Here is a 24233-nt window from a genome sequence, read left to right on the forward strand (position 1 = left end):
ATTAGCAAAAATTAAAATCCTTATTATTACAAGTGCATTAAATTTTATTTTTTTAAATTTGTGAATGAATCCTGCGAATCTCATGTATGAATATGCATACCAGAGTTAATTAAAATGCTTGTTCGCATTGATTACCATATTTTTTTCGAGCCAATCTCTAGTCCATACTTTTCTTTTTTAATTTTTAAAAAACGCACAAAGCAGTAATTCTCCTACAACATTCTTCAAATTGCTCGTCCATCTTTACAGAGATTTCGGCTCTGCGCAATGTCTTATGGGAACAAAAGACTATCAACAAGTATGGTAACAAGTAGTGTGAAGCTAAAACTAGCAAATGGGTAGCCAGTCCAGTGCCAAGTAGGGAATCCAGTTCCGTGTGATTCAGGCTTAACCTCCCAGTTTCCTCCACCTTGTAGACTGTAGCTCCAATTTTTTTTTTTATGTATGTTGATAATGTGTTTGGCAGTATCCTATACTCTTAGCGATGTCACCTTTCTTCACTTGTCTTAGAACTTCTACTTTTCCCTCTATTAAGCTAATATATACACACCTTACTTTAACATTGGAACAATTACCCTGATGAATCAACTGAGGGCAGATAAGAATACTTTCACAAATCATTCATTAGTGGGGGTTTGAGAAGGAATACCTGCATAGGACCAGAAACTTTGTTCCCTAACCTAAGGCTGTCTCTGGATAGCTGCCTTCGAATTATACAAATAAAAGGTTCAAAAATCCGAATTATATATTAATTTTTAACATTGGTTTCAATTGGAATTTCAAGGTGAATAAACTTCTGTTCAAATTACCATATACATTGGAATTATCAAAGTTTGAATTACAGAGTCCACTGTACTTGAAATGCAAATGATGGACTTTCTCCTCCAGTGCCATCACATGGTATTAAATTGAACTACTACCTATCAAGTAAAATGTGAATATATTATGCTCAATAATGATAAGTTTCATGCAATAAATGGGCAAAATCTTCATTCTTTTATTAGAAAGTTCAAATAAGTAACAAAATTTCGAAAGAGGAAGTACAGTAGGAAAAATAACTTAACGAAAAAGTAAATATAGTACTTACTTGAATACTCTTGTGTATTTGGTGGGAAAATGTATGTGCATTATAAATACATAGAAATGCACCCTAGATGAGTTTATCTCATGATCATATACATAAACCCATGTATGCTTATTTACTGTATCCACAAGCATGTGGAGGGAATGTAAATAGAATTATGCTCATTTTTTGAAGGCAGTAAAAAATCAATTTTTTTTCAATAAATATATGCCATAAGTGCAAGGGGCATTACATATATTCCGAAAAATAGCACCGCGTGTGTGCATGCATAAAACCTCACAAGATTATAGGTATTAATGTGAAGTTATAAACCAAGAAAGTGTTGGTAGAACTGGTTAGTCTGTCCAAGATGTCAAAGTACACATTGCACACTATATTTATTGTCATGAAAATATATTAGGGATGGGATGATATGAAATTTTGGCCGATACCGATATAAAATTTACCGATACCGATAACCGATCTGATATAAAATTAGAAATGGTCCTGGAAGTACCTGAAAGGTTCATTGACCTCCTTAAAAAATGTGTGTTTCAAAGTGACTGCAGTGGAAGAGAAATTGCATATTTAGATTTACTTTTTAAAAAAGTAGGTCATGGAGATTATCCATAAAAATTACACCAAAATGACAGAATTTTGCACTAAACTATCAGATATTTATCGATATATTGGATCGGTAAAATAATCGGTAATTTTACCGATACACCGATATGCCTATATCGGCCGATACCAATAGAGTACCGATTAATCGGTCCCATCCCTAAAATATATATTAGGACTGAACAACTGATACCAGTGGTATAGGAAATGACAGTGGAACCTCAATTTTACGTTTTTCAGGTGATCAAGATGAAAAAACTTAGTGTAAAATCGAGGAAAATTTTAGGCCATTTTACTATATTGCGACCATCAAGATTGAATATAGAATACAGGAAAATGTAAAATCCCGGAACGTAAAATCGGCGTTCCACTGTATTGGTTGGATTTTGTTTACCAATACAGGCCAATGCTTTTCTGGCATTTTGGTATTTGGAACTTTTTTCAGAGTCTAATTACTCTCCAAGTTAGGCAAAATACGATGTTTTCATGTATCTTGCACCAATATTGTGTGAAAAAACTGTAATTTGGATTGCACAACAGGCATTTTACCCAGTAATATTAAACAACATATTGAACAACTGTCAATTGCTACAATTTTCAAGGATTCTTATTGGTATTGGTTCAGCTCTAGTAAACATCCATTATAATTTGTTTCTGCCTATTGCGATAACATTGACAAATTGAATCAGAACATTTTGTACTCTTAAATGAACATTTATGCTTTGGTCATGTGTATGTTGGAGTATACCGATATACGAGTTCTTATTTACCTCTCACAATGCACAGCACTTACAATTATTTTGCTCAACAGATGTCCCAAAAAGTATTGTTCAATGACTAACTTCCGACCACATCTTTTATCAAAACAGAAAGGATAAAACTTATCAAGACTGTGTGTTCAAGTAAATACTATATGTCAAGGTTTTCACAGAACATGTTTTTCCAATATCGGTTGGAAAAATGTACATTTATCAGCATGCAACAGCTCTACCTGTATTACGTTACTTTACGTAGTTCTGGAAGAAAATATCTTCATTTTACAAACACACTATATAATATACACTGCTCACAAACACTTTTCTGGATCCGACTGAACTAAAACAAATCTTTGTCTCGTGAAATGTTAATACTGTTTTCCTATTTGTTCTATTTCTCATATATATATATGACCATCATATTTGTCGCACACATTTCACTTCAGTCTTAATATTTTCTTACAAAATATCTGATAAATGCTTGGCCCTTTTGACATTATTAATCAAAATGTTTAATTAACGATTGTGACATCATCGTCTGCAGCATCATCAACTTTAAGTCTCTTTCTACGGTCATCTTCTGAATCTGATGCTTTCCGCTTCACTGCAACTTCACTCTCTTCACAGATGTCATCAACACACATCAGATCATCATCTTCATCACCACCTTCTCTAACGTCACCATCTTTAACAGCGTTATCTGAAATAAATATTACAAATTTGTGTATATTGATAATATGATTACTAAGGCCCGGATTTTTATGTAGGCCAACCATGCAAAATATGTACTTCAGTTATGTAGAAAAAATCACTAAAATATGTAAAAATGCTGACGTAAAAATATAAAAATATCTAGTGTGCATATTTTTCTCATTTCTGTGTTGTTGAGGTTCCTGGCACATATGCAATTATATTAAATTAATTTGTCAATATTATTAGGTCTATATTTTAACAAGTTTCTGAAATAATAAAATTGTAATGTGCTAAATTACATTGGAAAATTCATAATCTGATAACATGAAATAACAACAATTTTAAATACAGTGTGACCAGATATTTTTCACTGTGAGAGATGCATTCAAATTTCTACAATATAGAAGAATATTCTCATTGAATAGTTTGTCAGGCAAAAAATTAAATGTACATTTAATGTAACAATACATTATTTCTTAAATAAATAGTGCTTCAGTTTCAGTACATACCATGTTAATGTGATGCACAATGAACAACTAAATACATTTTGAGATATTTTTTTAAAAATTTTTGTTTTTGACTTTTGGATAAATTGAAGTTTGAATGTTTGGCCCACAATTATAGCTCCTTACTCAATGAAAAATCCGAAAGATGGCCAAAATACCACATTTTAAGTAAAAATATGTAAAAATACGTAACATGAAATTCACACATCATTCCTAACATCGTAATGCACTGACATTTGTAGTTTTAGTTTGTTTACATACAAAAAAAAAGTATGTATAATTACATAATATTCCTGGCCCTAATAATTGCCATAGAAATGACGATTTGAGAGAATTGTGGCCCAAAACATTTATTGCAACATTTTGCTTTATTGGGGCAGAAAGAAAAATGTGAAGTTGGAGTTCTATTATAATTTGCATTGTAAACAACATCGCGTGAATGCTCACACAAATTTGCTGCTCTTCCCCTGAATTTTATGATGTTAAGTAAACCTGGTATAGCAGAACTTTGGATTGAGTTCTAACAATTTTGCAGGAAAAGCACTAAATTTTTTTTCAAAATGTTCATTCATTTTGAAAGCTGTGCAGTTGATTTTTTAACTATCACGATACACAATTGTTCAGGTCATGTCATTTTCGGAAAAATGTAAATACACTAGCATATTTGTGAAGAGAAGCAAATTTACCTGGTACCAAGTTTAAAATATGATCAAGAGTTCCGAAGATTTTGTACATCGGCAAAGAAAGTTAAAAAGAACTGATAAAAAAATGAAGCAACTTCAATGCAAACACCATACAGATTTCAAAGTGAAAAACTTTAAGACACCCGAATTAAAATGGAAGTAAAACAGACTGAAGGTATAGCATTGGAAACCACAGGAACTCGTACAGATAGAAATATAGTACTGTACCATTCTGAGCTCCATTTTCACTCGTGCCGTTCGTAGCAGCCTCGGCCTTTTGTTGCATTTGCTTCAATTGTTCGGGATCTGCAACAGCTTCAAATTTCTCAGTGGCATCATCTGGGAATTCTCTGCAATATACAATATACAATAAGAGTTTTATCACCAGTTTCTGTGCTGGAGTTTTCAGCGTAATGTGCTACAAAGCCAGAGGTTTGAAGTTCAAACACTGTATAAAGCCCCATTCATAGTCATCTTTGTGACTAGCACAAGAAGTGGGAAAGCTATATTATTCTTTAATCAAGCCTCTGTGTACTTCCAATAATAAGAAACTCGCAAATCAGCAAAATTACAATGACTGAATAATAGTACACTTAACAGATATTTAAGAACAGATTTTTTTTTTAAAAAAAAAAATTTAGTATAGATTTACAATGAAATGTATGGAAAATACAATTAATGAATACATCAACTAGTGCAATAATTAGGGGCATGCAAATTTCGTTTTTGACGAAAACACGAAATGTGAAATAACACATTCTGTTAATTTTTAAGGTTTCTGAAAGGTGTAAGGTGCATTTTCCTACCCTGTTTTGTCACGAAATGATGCGCAATGAACTGCAAAATGCGAAATAGACTTAAACATGAAATTCATACACTTCTGAAGTTTCAATTATCCTGCGAGTTATGCAATTCACAGAAAATTGATTACTTCTGTTGTAAATCTCTGAGAATCAAGAATGGACCGTTTATACAGGAATAAACATAATACTCTGGTAACTACATAAATGTGCTATTAGAAAGGTTATGTTTATTTTGTAATAAGTGCAGTTTTTAAATCAAATTTTGGATTATGTACACAATTTTAAAACCAAAATGCCATTTTATATACCATGTGCCTTTAGCAATAATGCATTGTGTATCACACAAACAAAAACATAATTTTATTGTGCATGTAAAGTTCTAACTATGAATGAGCAGAAGACACTTTGAAGTGATGTGCTACTCTTACTAATGCCAACACTTGAAAAATTATAAAGATTTAAAGTGACTATTGGTATCAGCCAATATGTATAAGCACTGTGTATAAGCATATTGGTGTACTGGTAAAACTACTGATAATCATATCAAGCTACTTATAAATATTTTATAATCTAGTGCAATATTCATAACATATAAATTTTGTTATATTTATATGGATATAAACACACAATCTCGATTCACACACTTCTTTGACATTACAGTCATTTGGTAAGATACACACATATTGGTAATTTATCAGTATTGGGCAAAATTTCATATCAGCCCATCGCTTAGTATACTTAACAAAAGTTTATTTCAAATATTTGTACGTGATTTTATGAAAATAATAAAATTGGCACAATTTGTGCATTAAACACATTTCTTCACACCCCACGATGCTGATGTAAAATTAATGAAAATTCAATTTTTTCTCCGTACTTACTTTTGAATCACTGTTATTTCCAGTTTGTAGTTCAGATCAAAGTCATCACATACTAAAATGGAGCCATCTTTTACACCAAGTTGCTGTAAATAAAAATTTCCTTGTTTTTAACACATGTATTTGTATGAAGCAAGAAACTCAGACATATTTGGATAAATGATATGAAGCGTTCGCATATTTCTTTGGTGTCAAGATTCCTTCAAAAATGAAATTACTACAATGCATTTCTGCAATTCACGTAACTTCCATTAAAAAATAGAGCTATGAACAAAAACTGAAATTCATAGGAATAACATTGTTATGTCCCTGTTAAAATATTTAACTTGTTATTTGGGAATTTTCATGTTTCAAAGGAAACTATGTTAAATTGTTACATATTGACTAACCTGCATGTAACTCACTAATGGCTGCAAATTGTAAATTTATTTTTCTACTTTATAAAAGAAACAAACAGAAAGAAATGTAAATCTCAATCTTTAAAATTTGTAATATTCACTGAACATTTGATCAAATAATTTATGTTAATGTAACTTACATATGATGTAATAATTTGGAGAACAAAGGGGTTAGAGGGTAAAACTTCAAGTATAAAAACTCCAAAATTTCGACACAGGAGAGAAGTATAATAATTTCCTTGGCATCTTATCTTATCCACTGATCTTCTTGAGGGAAATCTTTCCATGGGTTCGCCAGGAGTACTTAGTTTCAGAGGATTTGAACTTTAGAATTTCTTCCAGTTTGGAATGTTTTTCCTGGCTAAGGTATTCCTTCGCAGATTTACTCACGAGTTTTACTCCAGTGTCCAAGTGAAGCTGTTTTCCTACAATAAACTGTTTGAACTGGTATCGCTGTGTTAGAATTTCCATGATCTGGAGATGGTGTCACAGCAGACCTAGGAGAAGTCTGTGCTGCTGACAACAGAAGCAACACGTTACAGTAAGGTCAGTAGTATACCAGATCTGACACAACATGATGAGATGAGTCATTCTTGTCGCAAACCATCTCAGGGAAAGTTTAACATTACTCTCTTATGAGCGACAGCACACCACGCAAAACATTTTACTTGAGTCACCTTGTGACAGACAGGTTGCGATAAAATAATGAAGGCTCGTGAAATTTGGCTTGAGATAAAACGATTTGCGCACGCACCAATCCATTTCTTTCGGGCACAGACCGGAAACGGGGGCAACTTGAAGCCAGCAATTAAATACAGTAATTGAATCTTGCATAAATGGTTAATATCGTATTTTTTAACCATTTATTTGCTAGAAATATATTCAATTCACAACATATAAACTGATACATTAATTCTATATACACTGATTCTACTGTACACTGTTGTTATACATATAATGTATCATTAGCCACTTCCCAAATTACAAAAGACAGACCTAGGCCTACTGCGTACATGGACGAAATCTGCTTTCAGATTTTAGCCAAGAAATTGACTCTTCTGGCATTGTGTTGTGTTGCATTGTGACTTGTCGAGTGGAGTTTCGTCCCATCGTGTTGGATCTAGTTTGCTGCTGCCCTAACTGTTTCAAGGGGAACGTAGAAACTTCTAACACAAAGGATTACAACTCCTGGGAAATTAGGCTTCTCCAAGATTTGCACCTGCAGTGTTAAAACAAACGTCAATGAAATTTTCAAACATTTATGTTTATTCTTACCTCTTGACAATTCACTCAAGATTACTACAGTGGAACCTGATTTTACATTCTTCAGTTTTAAATTTTCCTGCACCATACATTCAATCTTCATGGTCCCAATAAAGCAAAATGTTATAATATTTTCCTCGATTTTACATTTTCCTGCATTTTAAGTTCTTTCACCTTAAAACATAAAATCGAGGCCCTACTGTACATGTTACATACATGCTGAACCAAATAAGAAAAAGATGGAAAAGGAAGAAAAAACTTACAGCAAGTGTTTCATCATAGATGCCTTCATTGTCTTCTTCTTCACATGAAAGGATTATTTTTGTTCCCAATGTGGCCTCAGGGGCCACAAAATGAAGGTGGTTCTTAAGGACATCTTCCGCAAAGGATTTCACAGTCATTTTGTTTCGGTCGACAAAAAGTGTCACCTGCAGAAAAATAATAGTTGTTCAACTGATGACATTACTTCATGAAAGAAAGTTCAGAATCTCTTTATGGTTCTCCACAGGAACGAAATATTAAGAGCTCCCTACCAAAATTGACACACAAGCCATGGTCACAAGGAGTTTAAGTTAAACTGCGTACGGTCTTCACATACATAAGAAGCTACCAGTGCTAACAACATGAATACATGGAATAATACGACTTTTTCACTTAAAATTAGAGCTAACAGATAATTTTTAATACTCATCTTGCCATATAGTTTATTAGGGATGGGCTCTGATACTGATAAAGTACAGATATAAAATTTACCACTACTGATAACCAATATTCTACACACAATATAAAATTCCAAATGGTCCTTGAAGAACCTGCATAGTTCATTGACCTCCTTAATAAAGGTTTGTTCCCAGGTGACTGCAGTGCAAAAGAAGTTGCATATTTCGACATTTACTTTTTAAAAAAGTAGGGCATGGAGATTATAACAAAATGGCAAAATTTTGCACTAAATTATAACATATTTACAGATATATCGGATCGGTAAAATAATCGACAATTTTACCGACACACCAATATGCCTATATCGGCCAATAGAGTACCAATTAATCTGTACCATCCATTTAATTTATTACAATTGTTCAATTTGCATAACTCCAAGAACATTTGAACTATCGAAAAGCAACAATCAGCAATTTGTATGAGTGTCATGAAGTATGCCAAACTCTGGAAAATATGAGCTGGTATTGCGAATTACAATTAAGATTACACTTTCCAATATCACAGAACATAAGCAATACCAACACTACTTTTTACATCTAAGGATCTTACCTGAGGCTTTTCTGCACAAACTATGCAATTTTCATTTGGTTTTATGAGGCTCTTTTCTGGTACAATTAAAAGGTTCCGAGCATTTGGTTTTACTGACAGATATACCTGAAATAAAGCACATTCTACAGCATTACATTTCCCTCTTTAGTATGTTTAGCAAGCTCTTATTTTCAATGTATACCCTGTTCCAGCTAACTGTAGAGCAGGGCCACGCATATCAGCAGAGAAGGAAAATCAAGTGGTGAAAGCACAGCGTTGCCAACTTGTCACGTACACAAACTGCATTGTTGTTCTTTGAGGTATAGGATCATAGATGGCAGCATGCAAAAAGAACGACGTTTATATTTGATGATGCATAAAGCAGTTTAGAAAATGGGCCAGAGATGGCAGCACCCAAGAAAACTTATACAATTGTAAATAGAGAAAAAGGAAAGCGCTGATGTGGTGAAATAATGATTGTAGATATTAATACTAATTATAATGAAAGAAATAAATGAACTTAATACAATAACAGGATATTAATAAGGTGGAAAGGGTAATTAATATTCAGTAATAGCATAAGTGATCATTATATAAAAGTAAAGAAGTCGAATTGTAATTACGATTCTGAGTCTATTTCGGTTCCCACGAACTGAGAGTTTCGTGCAGCTTTTGGTTGTTTTTTTTTTTTCCAGGTGTAGCTCCATTTCACGGCAGGCACCCAAGCACTTTTGGTAGGCACATTTATTGCAGTTCCAAGTTAAGGTTAGCGCCGGCCAGGCGGCGATCTTTAACTAACCCCTTTCTCTTTGTTGTCTGGGAGATGGTTTTTATTTGGATAAGAAGGATAAAGGAAAGAAAGAAGAAAAAGTACACAATATGTAATAATTGCAAGAAGAATAAGCCTCAGCAATTACAAGAAGAAGAAGCCTCAGCAATTACAACAAGAAGCCCAAAGAAGAAGATTGGCTACAATTAATAAGAAATAAAAATAGAAGAAAATTTTGTATGAAAAGATTTTCCAAAGTTATCTAATATTTGTACATGATTTTTCAAGAATATATTACGAATTCTACCCTCCGTAGTGGGTTAAATCTATTGTTTCTTTCCATATATTCGTGGTGTTAGTCACCCTGATCTGTGCGCAGAGGTATCTCATTGTTTCTACCCTGTGCTAAGCTGGCAGATGCTCACGTGAGAGGACGTGGCAAACTGTACAGTCCTGAACATGCATGTACGGACGTATGGTCCAGACCTTAGTCCATACGATAAATACACGGCTTGTCAAAATTTGCTCTTTCAGTATTTTCCCCAATATTTCCCTAAGAACGAATCATACGGACCTGGAGACAAAAATACGGTCAGTTTGTCATGTGTGTTCGGATTATCCTTTTCAAAAGTTTGCAATGCTTACAGATTTTCACGAGGAAATCAGGTACTCCCATCGCCCATTACACAATCCTGTTTCTCTCACTGTTCATTGGTTGAGCAGTCTTGCGTCAGAGACTTGTTCTTGTTCGCCAGTCTACAGTTAGCTGGTACATGAGCAGTTAAAATTATTCAGTTCAAATAAAAGTACAAATCACCACTGTTTTCAAATGAAACCTATGACAAGACAGACTACTTATTCCTGTGCTGACTTTGAAAGCAACAACTTGAAAAACTGTATGGGAGCTTTGTGCAAAATGTCATGAAAAGGATTAGAAAGCATTTTTACCGCCAACTTTTTTTTATTTCATGATAACTAAGCTCCACGACAGGTTAAGTTTGCAGCAATTTTTCGCATGTAGTAGACGCCAAACATGCAAGCAGAATATAGTTCCGCTGCAATACTGCGGATTTTCTCACTGTATGTGATTGAACTGTTCGGTGTTTGAGGCAAGACTTGCACGGGAGGTGCTGAGCATCGTTCTCGCGTGAATTAATACATAAAACCTGCTGCAAACAACCTGTCGCGGGGCTTAGAGACATGCATATTTTGTTTTGGGTGGAAACATGAAATAACATGTTCTAATGTTCATGTTTCTGAAAGATGCGAGGTGCATTTTCCAACCATATATTGTCATAAAATTATGCAAAATAAACTCTTAAACATGAAATTTAGAGATTATTAACCAACATGATACTTTCTGAAGTCTGACTTATCCTGCAAGTTATGCAATTCACTGAAAATGGATTAATTGTGCTGTAAGTATTTCAGAAGCAAAAAAACTCCTTTACACAGGAATAAACTTAATATTCTGATAACTACATAAATGTGCTATTAGAAGGGAAATGTACATCTTGCATAATAAGTGTAGTTTTAAAAATCAAATGTAGGGTTATTTTCACCATTTTAACACCAAAATATCAATTTATATACTGATTTTGTACCAATTTACCATAAATATGTGGCTCTAATGATAACACCTCAGATTCCAACACCTACAACCAAACATGAACTCAATTACTTACCGTTGTGCAATCCTTTATATTGCCCAATAAGATTTTGAATGCATGAAGTACAATGATGCCTGCAATTACAGCATTTGTAGTTGCTATTGCTGGAATTATGTTACCTGCCATAGCTGGAAAAAGAAATGGAAATGTTTATTGTATCATCCTTCGCATGCAATAAACAAAAATTATTGAATAGAGTGGAAAAGTTCTTGGCACTATTTATACCATTGTCTCTCAACCGCCAGACTGCTGCCTGGTATGGGCACTGGCATCCATTTTACTAGGCCACAAGAGGTTACGGAAATTGTCATTTTAGTTTGCGTAGAAATTTTCATTAACAAATATATTCATATTTTCCAACAAGCCTGGACAATATTGAACTATTACTCTTTATGATTATACCATAATTTCTTGATTGATATTTAAACAAGGGCAAAATTATAAAGGTATTTACGAGTAAAATTGTTGGGTTTGGGGCATAGACTTTTTAAAAAAGAATTTACCAGGCTGTAGTCTCTCACTGATCTATACCAATATGCACATTACAAACATTGTTGTAGTTTATTGATTTGCTTTATTTTACTATGCTTTTCTGCCACTTTTGGATAATTGCAAAGATGAGGATGAGGGATGATACGATAAAATTGATGAACGGACTCTCACAAAGAACCACCATGCAGAATAACGCAATGTGCAAACCACTCTGTCATGGAGACCAGTATTGTTATAATTCAGGAACCTCGGTCAAACATAGAAAAATGCACTTGTTTCCAATAACTGACATGAAACAAATTTACAATCACATGAGCTGAATAATAGAAGTAGCTTGCTTATTTGTTCCATGTGATTCATTTGCTTGATTCATGAAAGTTAACCATTGTTAAAAATCTGCTCTAACTGTATTTCCCCCCCCCCCCCGGTCATTAATCAGAAATACAAATGGTATTAGTATTGATATTTTACACTCACTGATGTTTTATAGAACTGCATCCGCAGTATCAAAATTTAATTTACAAAAGGCATGGAAATACAGAGTATCTGAATAAAACAGAAATTAAATAATTATACATACATTTAATATCAAAGCAAGTCTTTTGTTGAAGTCCAAAAATGTGGGACCTTATGTTTGCACATGCTGCTACAAACATCATCGATGGTCTATCATCTTTGTCCCAAACAAGGTGTCGACCTTCTGCCTGCAATACCTACAAAACAATTATGGAAAATATCAGTTTCGTCCAAGTTTGTTTTTAAGTTCACTTTATGCACCGATATGCTAATCAGGATTGGACCAACAGGGAAAAGTTTGCTTCGAACCTCCCCTGGGATCAAATCTAGGACCCCTTGATTACAAGGTGACTGTAATTCTATTCCAAAGGTGAGGCCCAGAATATAGCACAACCAACATATTTCACAATGGGAAGCAATTTTTGCACGATTTCAAGTGAAGTGATAAATACAACCTAATGTCGTGACTGCATCATTTTCATTTTTTTTAGTATGCATTGCAGTTGTTTAGACTTCAATTCAATGTACATTATGGTTGAGGTGTTAATGGTGGTGACAATATTAGCATTTCTTGCCAACACTGATATTGATGCCTAACAGTACATAAAATTAAAATTGTTCAGAATATTTCTATATTTATTACATCTAAACTTGAGAAGGCAAATATTTCATAGCATCTAGTTCAGAATAACCCTATATTTGTTTAAGTCTACATTTTACCAATTGTATTGCATTCATTGGAATGAAAATGGTATGTTGTTAAACAGGTGTAGGTAATTGTACAGCTGACATTCCATATTTCCACATTGCAAATATCGTTTGTTTTTTTAATGATTTTTTTTAGGATCACTGCCTTCAATAACAAAAGTTACGGTGTCTGGGATGGAGACGGAAATGCATCATGGCTTTGTTTGCTTGTTTGTTGTGCTGTTTAGCAGAGCATGGTTTTATGTCCTTGGGTAGTTGATAGGGAGTTTTAAGGGAGGTCCATATTTGTTCTTGAAGTCTAGGATTTTGTGAACTATGGGGTGTCAATTCAGGTGTGCTTAGTCTGTTCCTGTGCCTTCACATGTGAAAAATTGGAACCATTGTCATCTGGGAACAAACAAAGCAATGATGCACTACTATCGCCACCCTAGATGTCGTAACCTATATTAATGAAAGCAGTGGTCCTTTGAAAATACAGTGGAACCCCAATTTTACGTTTTTCAGGAGCCTGTAAATAAAAAACTTAAAATGTGGGAAAGTGGGAGGGGTGAAACTCAAGTGTCAGTAAGAAATGACTTCACAATTAACTTTTAGAGGGTATATTGTGTCAAAAATAACTCCACAACGGTAAAGAAGTATGGTTTTGAATTTCTAAGGGGAAAAAAGCCTTCCTGTCCGTCAAGGAAGGTGGGACAAATGCAAGTTGTGCCCTGCCTCTCCTCCTTCCACTGAACCATGCCTCTTCGCTCCCTCCTCTCGAATAAAAACCTAACATCTGGAAATTCAAGGTCACGTGGTGAATGAAACAGCTAGGAAAGCAAGGGGGAAAGCAAGGGGGAAAGCAAGGGGGAAAGCAAGGGGGAAAGCAAGGGGGAAAGCAAGGGGGAAAGCAAGGGGGAAAACAAGGGGGAAAACAAGGGGGAAAACAAGGGGGAAAACAAGGGGGAAAACAAGGGGGAAAACAAGGGGGAAAACAAGGGGGAAAACAAGGGGGAAAACAAGGAGGAAAAGGCAGAAGTCGCGTGGTCAACAGAACAGGTTGCTGCCAAATTTTAAGACATGGTCATGGCTTGGAAAACGTATAATGCAGGAAACGGGAGTTAGAGTGAACGTACTATTACTTAACAAGGCCTTTTGCTGGAGCCTGACTGGATGAAATACGTGGACATCACCTGTACAATACTAAAACTAGGAATGGGACAAAATAATTGGTACTCTTACCAGTATCAGCCGATAAAGGCGTATCGGTTTATTGGTAAAATTACGGATTATTTTACCGATCCGATATATCTACAAATATTTTATAATTTAGTGCAAAATTCTGTCATTTTCTTATAATATTTATGGATAATGTACATGCCCTACTTTTAAAAAAAGGAAATGCCTAAATAATATGCAATTTTTTTGCACTGCAGTCACCTCGAAGCAAACAGTTATTAAGGAGGTCAATGAACTATTCAGGTTCTTCAAAGACCATTTGGAATTTTACATCAGATCAGTAGAATATTGGTTATCGATAAATTTTATATTGGTACTGTATCTCTAACTAAAACCATGTTTACTGAATCCATCATAAAGGTGTAGGTAAGTCGTTGGGTTATGTCTAGTGGAATGTAAACATGGTACCATATTACATAAAAGATTTGATTATGACAAGCAGCTATTCCACCATGATTTGGCAAAACTTACCAAATATCTGTTCATTTTAGGTTCGTCAGTTCCTACCTTAAAAAGAAAAAAAATTCAACAAAGAATTCTTGTTGCAAACATTCTCTGTGCTTGGACCTATACTTACCTTCCAACTCTTCTTCAGTGTTTGACAGCTATCTGCAAATATCTTCGCACACTCAGCTATACTCCAGTGCCTCTGATCCTCTAATTCACTGTCAGTCTCAGTTGTGCTGCTCCCTGGCACTAAAAGAAAAAAAAATCACAATGAAACAGAGAAAACATTTTCTAAAGTCTGAATTATCTGGTGAATCATGCAAAATCATGGAAAATTGATTAATTCTGTTGTAAATGTTTGAGAAGCAAAAATTGACACCTTTACAGAGGAATAACCTTAATACTCTTACTTATGGATGGGGCAGATTAATCGGTACTCTATCGGTATCGACCAATATAGACACATCGGTTAATTGGTTTATCGGTAAAATTAGATTATTTAACCAATCCGATATATCTATAAATATCTTATAATTTAGTGCAAAATTCTGCCATTTTGTTATAATTTTTATGGATAATTTCCATACCCTACTTTCTAAAAAGTAAATGTCTAAATATGCAACTTCTTTTGCACTGCAGTCACCTCGAAACACACATTTATTACGGTCACTGATTAATTCAGGTTCTTCAAGGACTATTTGGAATTTTATGTCAGATCGGTAAAATATCAGTACTTTATTGGTATTGGCCAAAATTTCAAACCTCTACTCTAACTACATAAATGTCACAAGGGGTCCCAGGTTTGAATCCCAGCCAGGTATGGTGTTCTTTGTGAGTGTCCCTTCATCAATTTCATCATTACTTATCCTCATCTTCACGATTAGTGAAAGGCAAAAAAAATGAAGTAAATTCACTCAACTACATAGATGTACTATTAGAAAGGAAATGCTTATTTTGAGTAGTAGTATAATTTTTATATGAAATTTAAAATTATATTCACCACTTTTAACACTGAAATGAACTTTATGTTGTGACGTTTTCCCACGCAAAACTGTAATAAAAAAGTATTACGTTAATTTATCGCGTGAAAAAGCCCCACATTCCCTCATTCTTCGGTACGCCGTGCGTCAGTCTGTTATTTGGCGGCTAGTTGGTCGATTGACCGCTAGAGGCCCTCAGTGGTAAATTCCTTTTTTTTTTTTGTGCGATCACGATCGAAAAAAAAAATCAGTTCGTCAGTTGCAGAGGAGTAGGAAGACACGACCTCGACTTGTGGGGGTGAGCAGGAACTCGTATGGCTAGACATACCTCATCTTTGCTTCGATGATCTTCGGTAGAAGGGGACCATGCTATTTCGTTCAAACACGGCGTGAAGCTGCCCCTGTTTCGTATTTGAGTGAGGAGCAATACGTGGAGTTTCCAGTTGGTTTTTTTGGAGGAACTACAGTAAGCAGAGGAGACGACCATGTGAAACAGTTTTGACAATTGGCCGTTTTGATCGTCGTTCTCTTGTGTTTGAAACGGAACCGGAAGCTATGAAGACGTGATTGGGCAATCTCAAGAAGGAAGTATAGAGGCAGCAGGATAGGATACTGTGGATGTACGTGGACAGGAATATTGGAAGGCCTCAGTCGGTTCTCTAGTTGCCACCATTGATGTGCCACGCAGCCTGATTGTTCCATTTTTTGAGGTATGTACTTTTGAAACCATAACGTAGTGAACAGTGAAGTGTCTCCCGATAAATGTACGTGTCACTCACCAACAAACCACGAGTTGCAATAGCAGCCGGGAAGTCAAAAAAGGAAAAATTAAATGGAAAGTTTTATCGAGGTTTTCTCCCCAACTTGCACTGCGTCGTCGCGATTGTACTGATAAGGACGTGACGTGACTTTGTTTCATTCCCTTTTATTCGCAAGGCAAGCACTGACCGTAATTAATTGGGGATATAAAAAAGGAGGGGAATACAATTAACTAATTTCCGTTGGCTCTCTAGCGCACAAGTAATCACTTTATGTATTTTTGACGAAAAGAATAAGAGCATCAAAAGTTGGGGGTCCTTTTTCCCAAGAAATGTTGTGGTCATACAAAAGCCAAGAATTGATGTTATAACTTTTAACGGTATTTTGTATACGTCATACATTTATATACATATGTTATTCGTTTAACTAATTTATTATATTGTTACAGGGGAATGTTAAACTTTTGAACATTTATTGAATTCATCAAGAAAGAATTGTTGTAGTTATATGGATGTATTTGTTATTTGAATGAGAAAAAATATTAACCATTCTCCGTTGCGCGGTTAATATAATAAAATTGACCACGCGTCACAAACTATTTCTTGTAGTACGTGTTTGTTTGCCATATCAGAAACTGTACCTTAGATTATAAATTGTACAAAAATGAGGTTGTGGTTGTTCGAATATGGAATCGTGGCAAAACTTACATTCTAATTTAAGGTTTACGTGATCATAAAAAGAGAAGGAAGGGGGCAAGTATTTGACGTCAGTACGAAGAAACCGCTTGTTTAACACGTCGCATTGTCCCGATTTAATTGGTTCTCACTCGAGACTGAGGTGACCGTACAAAATACGTGTCGTTAACCTCAAACAACGACATTTGTAACCGTTAGGTTGGGCACGTGTAATTTGTGTCCACGGCCTCTTTGCGCGTCTTCTCCCATTTTTTGCTATTTAATTGAGCGCCCACCTAACTAGTTACAATGTACAGCATTTATTCCCGAAATGTGCCCAATTTTTGTACGAAAATCTTAGGTCCTTTATTCACCATAAATATATGGCCTTCATTCAAGGTTATTGGCAAAAAATTTCACACTTTTCCATTGCTAACAGATATATTGATAAAATCATGAATACTTACCAGCATCAGGTAGATTTCCCCAGTTCAAAGGGGTTGGTGGTCTTCGGGTTCTCCACAACTTGTCCATGGAGAGTAAATACACAATGTCATCATGGAAAAATTTTTGAAACAGTTTCTCAGGATCATAATCACACTGCTGTGCCCACACACGGGTAGAAACACGTTCCACATTGCCCAGATTGTTGGATTTTTCCTTCAAAGCCTGTTCACCTGCGTCACCTGCAAAAATAGAGCTCTTGCATTATTTACTCTCATACAGATGGAAAGCTGTTAAGTTCAAATTATCAATTTCGTCAAATGTTGCTTATTTGACAGTTTATTTTATAACAACATCTGTACAGTGGTTCTTAGTAAGTCAACATCAGGTACCCATTCTAACATTTTTAAAACAAAAAGACAGTCATTTCCAATATAAACATTAACAAAATTCCAGGTTGTATATTATAAACACAGTGGAATCCTGACTTTACGTTCCTGGATTTCACATTTTCTGGCATTACACATTCTTGATGGTCCCAACATAGTAAAATGTTATGAAATTTTCCTAGATTTCACATTTTCCCACATTTTAATTTTTTTCAGCTTGGTTCTCTAAAAAATATAAAATCAAAGTTCCACTTATCCTCAGAAATATCAAGTGTCTTGTGTATGAAAAAGGAATAAATTGATGAGCAAGATTTGAAATCATTGCAAGAAAACAACCCTTAACTTTTAGAATTTTCCTTACGGTACAACAATGTACAATGGAACCTTGATTTTACATTTTCATATATTACTCATTCAATTTTCATGGTTCCAATACTACAAAATAACAAAATTATTGTCGATTATACATTGTCCCTCATTTTAAGTTTTCCCATTCCCAAAAAAGTTAAATTCAGATTCTACAGTAACATTGCATTGTATTAAATATGAACAATGTGCCCTCTTTTATTAAACTTTCACATATGTGAAACTGAGTATTGGAATTTTTTTTTGGGGGGGGGGACAATTACAATGATATTTATAACCTGGAAATCAATTTCTTCAAATTCTTACATGTTATTCATTCTCATCAATACTGTTAGTTGAATACAAACAATTTAAAGTTGATAGAATATTTAGAAATAATAATAATAATAAAATTTTCTCTCAATGCTAAATGTGCTTTGGTATACATTTATCATGCTTGAGAAAAAAAATGATAATTCATATACCGCTCCAAAATTACAGTTGACAACATTTAGTAAAATATCTTTAGTAAAAAATGTTTACTATTTCAAATAACACTTACCTGCTGCTTCAGGATCTGCTGTATCTGGCGAAACATCTTCGTCTGGATCTTCTTCCCCAAAGAGCTGGCTGTGGAAAACAGAACACAATCAAAATTTGTTTATGTTATCACACTTTTATATTTTCAGTACTTGTAATAAAAAATTACACCAACGGGTGGCTGAAACTTCGGTAGCATTTTTCAGCATGAAACAAGTGACAAACATTTAAAAAAATAAGCAACATGTTAAATGCACTAAATTTCTTTTAGATCAACTTGCCTGGAAAAGTGTCAAATTTTACACATCACATTATATCATTTTGCCTTCATACTGCCATAATATACATAATGGATACCAAATACTTTATACCACTTACTTATAAAGATGTTTGGCCCAAACAATGCAGTGGATAGGTTCCGATGGAGTGTTCCTAATGGTGCATCCTGGATATGTTTTTGCTGGTGGCTTCGGTACGCATTCGTAGCACTCTGACATGCCTTTCTTGATAATCTATTAAGAAGAAACTAGCTTAAGTTAAGCACCACAAACATTAGATTACAATTACATTTTTTAAAAAAAGACTGGGCATTTAACTAGAATAGCATTTTATTAAAAAAAAAAAAAAGTTCCACAATGTGTTGGCACATACAAGGCCGTAACTTTTCCTCCCCACAGTGTCATGGGTATAGCTCTACCATGTGTGATGACTGATGATGCATGCTCACAGTAATGTTATGCACTCTGAACACAGCAGATGGTCACTGGCATAATAGGTTTCCAGGTTGGATTCAGAATTCCTAAATGCACGGCCAAGAAATCAAGCGGATGGCAGAAGTTAGCACTGCTGCCAAATCGGAGCACAACTCCATGTGTTTGGAAGTTTAAGAGAGTTTGTATTTGTAATTCATGAGATACAAACTGACAGTATTTGCTCAAAAGGACAGCGATAACAAACATTTTCCAGGGAGAGGTCGGTCTGATGCTTGAACTAGGCCAAACAGTGCATGGGAACTAGCAACGTTTGTCCTGCTCTTGCTTTGCTTTTCCCGTATGTAGCACCAGCGCAATTTTGCCTAGCCACCTGTTTTCATGGCTGTGCGTTCAGCTGAAAATTGAAACTGTGAGGGGCCGTACTGCAAAGGAGTGTGTGCACCAGAAACTAGTAGAAGCCCGTGAAGCTGATTCATTTCCATACAGTATGGTGGGAGAAATCCTTCAAGTGAGGACGTGAAAACATGCACAATGAATAGGGACCTTGAATTTTCACAAATGTGATAGCACCGAAAAATGTTACTAGTTGAGCATACAGTGGCATGTTCTGAACACATTTTTCACCCATTTGAAATGGCAAAACAATGCAAATTGTGGCCTTTTTAGTAAATTTCAACACATTTAAACAACAAAAAATTTCCCAAATATCCAACATTTTTTTAGTTTTAGAGTTTAAAAAACAAAATGTACCAAATTTCTGCAAGTATAATGTGCATATTTTCCAACATTTTATCCAAAATGAAAACTATACTACATGTTATATATGGAACAATACAGACAGGTAAATAAAACCACGTGTAAATGGATGTTTCCGAAGGTTTGTCAACTTCTATTGGAGCATTTTGCATCACAGAGCATAATGAAAAAACTCAGGCTATATACAGCAAAGATTTGTATGAAATTTTGCACATCAGAGGATTGTAGATGGCTACATTTTTACTGCAATTAGAATGTATTCACAACTAATATGTCATAATGAGGAATATTCTTTAGATGTGTAATGCATTTCATGGTGAAATTCATTTTAAACAATTAAATGTGCATTTTAATATGAAATAATTGCATATTGTTATTTAAATACCCACAAAGTAATCCTTAAATGTAGTTACTATGTATGTCTTGGACACATTTGGAACCTCTGGGTTTATCATAATTGCACAAAAACTTGTACTGATTGATTATTAAAACCCACTACTACTTTTATTACCTCTCCTATTCTACAAAAGAAAAAAGAATTTACAGGATGACCACTCTAGGACCATGATAAATTCAAGTACAATTACCAGTTTTCAAGGGAACTTTCCAAAAATTCAAGGCTACAAGCAGATGTTATCTCTATTTCAATATCACTTACTTCCACCTCTCGCCACTCTCAAACATACAAATATAGTATAATAACAATATACAGGATCTGTGAGATTCCAATGTATCCAAAAAGATTAATTCAATTCAATATTTTAAATATATGTAGACTTAGTACATATACAGTGGAACCCCGATTTTACGTTCCCGGATATTACATTTTCCCACATTATATTAGGGTAAATCAAAAACTAAAGGCAATTTTAATTTCTCTCAGGAATAAACGAAGACTGGGTGTGTCAGACGTCACCACGTGTATACTTGGAGTGACGTGGAAGTAGGAGTAACCATCACTGCCCCATTCAGTCAAGTGTCGCGGAGCAAAAAGGTCACACGTATGGATGCACCACTCCACAAATGCACCATCAAGGAACAGTGTGACGCATTGCATTTTCTGTGATCGGAGGGAGCCAAACCGGCCGACATCCACCTTCGGCTGTTAGCACAGTATGGAGCAAGCACCATGAGTCCACAAAAGGTGTATGAGTGGGTGGACCTCTTTAAAGCGGGACGCACAACTGTAACTGACGAAAGTCGAAGTGGACGCCCAGAAGAAAACGTCCAATGGGTGGATACCATTATCAGGGGCGATCGAAAAATCACAACAGCACAAGTGGCGGAACTCTTCGACATAAGTTTCAGATCAGCATATGCAATAGCGAATTAGCGTACCAAAAAGTTTGTTCGTCGGTTCAGGTTAGATGACGAGGCCCAGCAGGCGGTGCAGACGTGGCTTCGTGAGCAAACAAAAACCTTCTTTGCGGACGGGATACAGAAGCTGATTGCACAATACCGAAAGTGCATTGCCGTGCAGAGGGTATATGTGGAAAAGTGACATGTGTAATTCTTCTTCTTGTGTGGAAATAAAGACGTTCTGTGAAAATTGCCTCTACTTTTTGATTTACCGTATACATTCAATTTTGATAGTCTCAACATAGTAAAATGTTAAGAAAATTTTCCCGTATTTTAAGCTTTTTCAGCTTGGTCCCCTGAAAAACGTAAAATCGAGGTTTCACTGTATTTAAAATATTTAATTTAAGGTGTGGAGTTTACATTTGCCATTACACACACCTAAACTCAAAATACATCTGCACCTCATCATCATCCATTGCCGTTTCCTGCCTCTGGCTGGGTCGGCATATTAGTAAAGCCTCTCCATTTTTCATCTCATCCGTGCCTGATCTATCCTGTCCTGAAGCTTCACTACACCCACTGTCTGTCGGATCTCCTCATTTCTTATTCTATCTCTTCTAGTCTTCCTCAAAAGACTCCTTAAAAATTTAATCTCCACTGACTGCATCTTCCTTTTGTCACTCTCTGTCATTGTCCAAGTGTCTGTTCCATACATAATTATCGGCACATAGTATGTGTTATATATTACCTTCTTGCATTTGATAGGTACATCCCTGTTCCATATTAATCTTCAAACACTTTGATACAGTCCACCACCCACTTGTCCTCTTCTGTTTACCTCATCTATTTTTCCACTTCTCTCAATTATGCTTCCTAGATATTTGAAGCTCTCCACTACCCTCAACTCTACACACATAAGTCACAAATGTTACGGGATATATTAATCTACAAAAAAATGTTAATTGTCTAAGAATTTCAAACTCTAATTTACCTAATCAACTTCAAGATATCTTATCTTGCAATAATCTTCCGTCTGTCAGACAAAATTGTTCTGCAAAGAAGAATAACAAAGTAAACAGGCTGAGAGAATTCTGTTTTATTTTCCACACCCCTCTCTTTTCATGAAAAAGTTGCCTCAGGGCATTTATAAAAATAAATTCAATGGGATTTGGATTAATAAAAGTTGGCATTTTTCAAGTCTACTAATAAAAAATCATGCATAATTCCCGGAGTAGCCACCCTGATTTACTAATCCTCAATATATTCCTCAAGTTATAAAGTTTGCATTAAAAGTACCTCAACTTGTCCTGTATATCCTGCTGTGCCACTTTCTATGAGAGGAATGTCTGCAGCAAGACACATTCTATTAACATGATTCCTAGCTGCCCTGTTGTCCAAAGCATTCATCACTAAATTAAACTTCTTAAAATAGGTAACTCCATATTCTGGTCTGGAACAAGAATCAAGGTTAGATAAATTCAATTTGAATACACTGAAAGACAATGTACCGTATAAAGTAAATGCATTATATTTCACTTTGGCAATTCTTATACCTTGCACTCATAATATTAGAGAGATCCTTTAATTTTTGCAGATACCAGTAATATAAAATGTATTGATAATGATACCATAGGTTTTGAAAAATATAACCGTACATTTGGATATTTAATTTTAGGGCTGAGCCAATAATGATGCATCGGTATTGGCCAATACTAGCGCTATCGGTACTGGAAAGTATCGGTTGAATTCAGCTACCGACAACAGCCGATACTTTTCCAACATATTGATCTTTCATGGGTGCCACAAAAATGACATGTGGCACTTTCAACGAGTCTACTTTTCCTGGAAATCATGCAAAATTCAAACATTCTTTTTATTTAGCACGAAAAGCTATATTTTGTGATTACATATCCATTTTCATATTCTAATGAATTTCTTGAATGTTCTAAAGCAAATTTCTTGGTAAATTGATGCATATCATTGGAGAACAATATTTACACACAAATATTGATCAGTAGAGCCCGGAAGTTTGGCAAAATGCCTCTTTTTATCTACTGGATATATTGATAAAACTTTTTCAGGATATAAGTTTTTTTATTTTGTTTCGAATGTTTTAGAAGCCTTTTCATTTTGCCTATTTTGCCTATTTGGGACCCCACTGCCTATTTTTAATTATAATGCCTTTTTTTCCTTTTTCAATGAAATTGGACCATTTTTTTTAAAAAAAGTGTGTATATAAATTATTTTTCTCCCAAAAAACGTTGTTGGCATTTATTTTTCTTCCGTTTATTATGTGAATAATTTTCGCTTTATTTAAGTAATATTGAACTCACGCATGTTTCAACATTGCTGAAGGAGAAAAGTGTGAGAGAAAAGTATTTCATGCTGAGTTAGGATATTGGCTTTCGGTTAACATTTCCTTGTGCATGATTGACTGCTGAAACCTGTTGCAGAACATCTGCACAATTACGTCATCACGTCCAGCGTCCGTGTCAGGACGTTATTGACAAGAAACAGCACTAATGCCCAAGGGCCTTTGCATGGACTCCAAAATCAAGTTCTCTATCTTTAGTTTAGTTCTGCACTTTGGAGGGAAACGATCG

General features: G+C 35.0%; 1 protein-coding gene across 1 annotated transcript in view; it reads right to left on the minus strand.

Annotated features, from left to right (window-relative positions):
- Positions 1 to 2024: 2024 nt before the first annotated feature.
- Positions 2025 to 24233, minus strand: part of Uba2 (Ubiquitin-like activating enzyme 2) — a 31123-nt gene continuing 8914 nt past the window's right edge. The window contains exons 3-14 of the mRNA XM_083129448.1: positions 22927 to 23080; positions 19241 to 19374; positions 18885 to 18952; positions 17612 to 17830; positions 14862 to 14980; positions 12423 to 12555; positions 11366 to 11478; positions 8933 to 9037; positions 7927 to 8091; positions 6006 to 6088; positions 4550 to 4671; positions 2025 to 3139 (exon numbers count right to left, since the gene is read on the minus strand). Coding sequence (XP_082985574.1) covers positions 2952 to 3139; positions 4550 to 4671; positions 6006 to 6088; positions 7927 to 8091; positions 8933 to 9037; positions 11366 to 11478; positions 12423 to 12555; positions 14862 to 14980; positions 17612 to 17830; positions 18885 to 18952; positions 19241 to 19374; positions 22927 to 23080 — 1603 coding nt within the window. The 3' untranslated portion in view covers positions 2025 to 2951. The remainder of the gene's footprint in view (positions 3140 to 4549; positions 4672 to 6005; positions 6089 to 7926; positions 8092 to 8932; positions 9038 to 11365; positions 11479 to 12422; positions 12556 to 14861; positions 14981 to 17611; positions 17831 to 18884; positions 18953 to 19240; positions 19375 to 22926; positions 23081 to 24233) is intronic.

This window comes from Lepisma saccharinum, chromosome 1, assembly GCF_977018435.1.
Source record: "Lepisma saccharinum chromosome 1, izLepSacc3.1, whole genome shotgun sequence".
In the NCBI taxonomy this organism is placed as follows: Eukaryota; Metazoa; Arthropoda; class Insecta; order Zygentoma; family Lepismatidae; genus Lepisma; species Lepisma saccharinum.